The sequence below is a fragment of the Trypanosoma equiperdum genome (assembly GCF_001457755.1).
Source record: "Trypanosoma equiperdum strain OVI genome assembly, contig: ctg_666, whole genome shotgun sequence".
NCBI classification, from domain to species: Eukaryota; Euglenozoa; class Kinetoplastea; order Trypanosomatida; family Trypanosomatidae; genus Trypanosoma; species Trypanosoma equiperdum.
The window spans coordinates 1-2,285 of NW_027124605.1; the positions used below are offsets into that span (position 1 = coordinate 1).

At 47.8% G+C, this 2,285-nt stretch overlaps 1 protein-coding gene across 1 annotated transcript; it reads left to right on the top strand.

The window, feature by feature from the left end:
* Nucleotides 1–12: 12 nt before the first annotated feature.
* TEOVI_000310800 (Adenylate and Guanylate cyclase catalytic domain containing protein, putative) lies at nucleotides 13–888 on the top strand (the record flags this gene model as incomplete). Its single annotated transcript, XM_067226074.1, has 1 exon — nucleotides 13–888. One exon carries the CDS (start codon nucleotides 13–15, stop codon nucleotides 886–888), a length of 876 nt encoding a protein of 291 aa, XP_067082175.1.
* Between the last annotated feature and the right edge of the window lie 1,397 nt (nucleotides 889–2,285).

The window sequence follows — 2,285 nt, forward strand, 5'->3', positions numbered from 1 at the left end:
GGGGACTCGTTTATGATTGCTTGTAAAAAACCTTTTGCTGCTGCACAGCTTGCGTCCGACTTACAGCGGTGCTTCCTGCGCCATGAGTGGGGCACCACAGCATTCGACGATTCGTATCGTGAGTTTGAGAGGCAGCGTGCAGATGACGATAACGAATACAAGGCACCGTCCGCACGGTTGGATCCTGAGGTTTATCGCCAACTGTGGAATGGGTTGCGCGTGCGTGTCGGGGTCCACACTGGTCTTTGCGATATCCGTCATGACGAAGTGACAAAAGGCTACGATTACTACGGGCGAACATCAAACATGGCAGCGCGAACAGAAAGTGTGGCTAATGGTGGTCAGGTGCTGCTGACGCGCGCGGCATATCTTTCGCTAAGCAATTCAGAGCGTGGGCAACTTGACGTGACAGCTCTTGGATCCATGTCGTTGCGTGGCGTCCCTGAGCCTGTTGAAATGTACCAACTAAACGCTGTAGTCGGACGGTCCTTCGCAGCACTGAGGTTGGACCACGAGGTTGTCGAGGACGGGGATCTGTCAAGCACTTCCTTCAGCGATACGGGATCCTTACGTGGATCAATCAACGCGTCGGCACAGAAATTCTCGATATCGATTAAAGCAGTTTTTGGTGCGTTCGCTCCTGCACACCAACAGCAGCTATTGATGCCTTTATGCGAGCGCTGGCAGGTGAGCCTCCCGCCGTCATCGAAAGCCACGTGGAATGAGGAATATTGCGAAGGAGTTATACGGCGTATTGCAGTGAAAGTGGGTCGAGTTGCGGATCACTGTGCAGCAAGTGGCAGTGAGCACTCTGTCAGCACACTCGGGAGTGCGTCACTCATTATAATTTCTAATCATGGATTGGAGCGTGAACTTCACGGGAATTAATTGTTTTCGCTTTAACTGTGGAAAGCTTGTGTTACCCTATGTGTTGTTGGTGTATGTTGCAAAGGTTCGTAATTTTTCCTTTTCCCATTTACGTTTACCACACATGTTAACGTTGTTATATGTTTTTGTTTCGGCCCCCTTGCAAATATGTTAATCATGTCTTGTAGATCCTTTTTTGGTTTATCCCCTGCCTCACTAAACACATGTTATGGTCTACTCTTCATAACTGTCTGTAGTGTGGATGTTGTGGTCCCGGCATTTAATTACTGTGCACGCACCTCCTGCCGACTCACAACTCTGTTCAAAAACATCTTTTAATGTGGCAGTGCCTGTTTTATTATGTCAATATTACAACCGCTACCCTATCACCATTTTTACCAACTGCTCGGTTCGATGTTTTCTCCCCTTATTGTTATATTGGTTTATGTGTACACATCTCTCCCCTTTCTCTACTGTGTCGAATGCAAATGCTATTGTGCCTTTTCCGTGGCTAACTGTTGCATCCATACCATTATTCTGAAGCAACGCAACCAATATGAGGAAAATCCTTGTACGCCCCTCACGTGTGCGCAACAGCACCGCTTGGTTTGTATCTTCGTATTTCATCATTTGTATTTGTTTGCGTTTTCAGTCATTCCCTCCCCCTATGTGTGATGTTGCTTACTACGATCCCGCATATGTCAACACCTCATACTTTTCTTCCATTTGCCTTCAGTATGCCAGGTACGGAAATGGTAAGGTTGGCCTCCAAACGATGACCCAGTCCTGCGTGTCGATGCCGTGTGGTAATGGCTCGTACCCACATTTTGTGTTCTTCGTGCACGATATGGATTGAGTGAATGTTGTATGCGATGTAATTTGGATACTACCGTTTTTGCAATCGCATGGCTGAACAACGCAATACTTGTGACCTATGACTGAATGCGATTCTGTCCTATTTCGCCGCGTGTGGCTTCCGATTCGGGTGTCGCCGTTGCTCCATCTTATCATTTACTGCGTGGAAGGAATTACGCGTGTATCGGCAGCACCCAAGTATATAATCCCCCGGCTGGCAGCGGCGTGCCATTTTTCGTGACAGATCTTGATCACGTGACTGCCTTTAGTGATTTCCGAGGGAGCTGTTCCGAATTCGTTGCTGCCCTGTCGAGTTTATTCGAGTTGCGCCAATGTAATGAAAGCCAGCTTTACACCCACTTGTGTCGTGCCGTAGCAGTCTGTGCTGGCCTAACACCACAATCTGTTGCAGCTGTTACTGTTTTTCGTCACGCTGCTACCTATAACAGTGTGAATCGCAAATCTTCTCTTTGATGCTGTTGTGGAAGGTTGTGTCCGCCATTTATAATCCCACCAAATTTCTTTGCACTGCACCCACCTCCCACACAACTTTTGTAGACAAC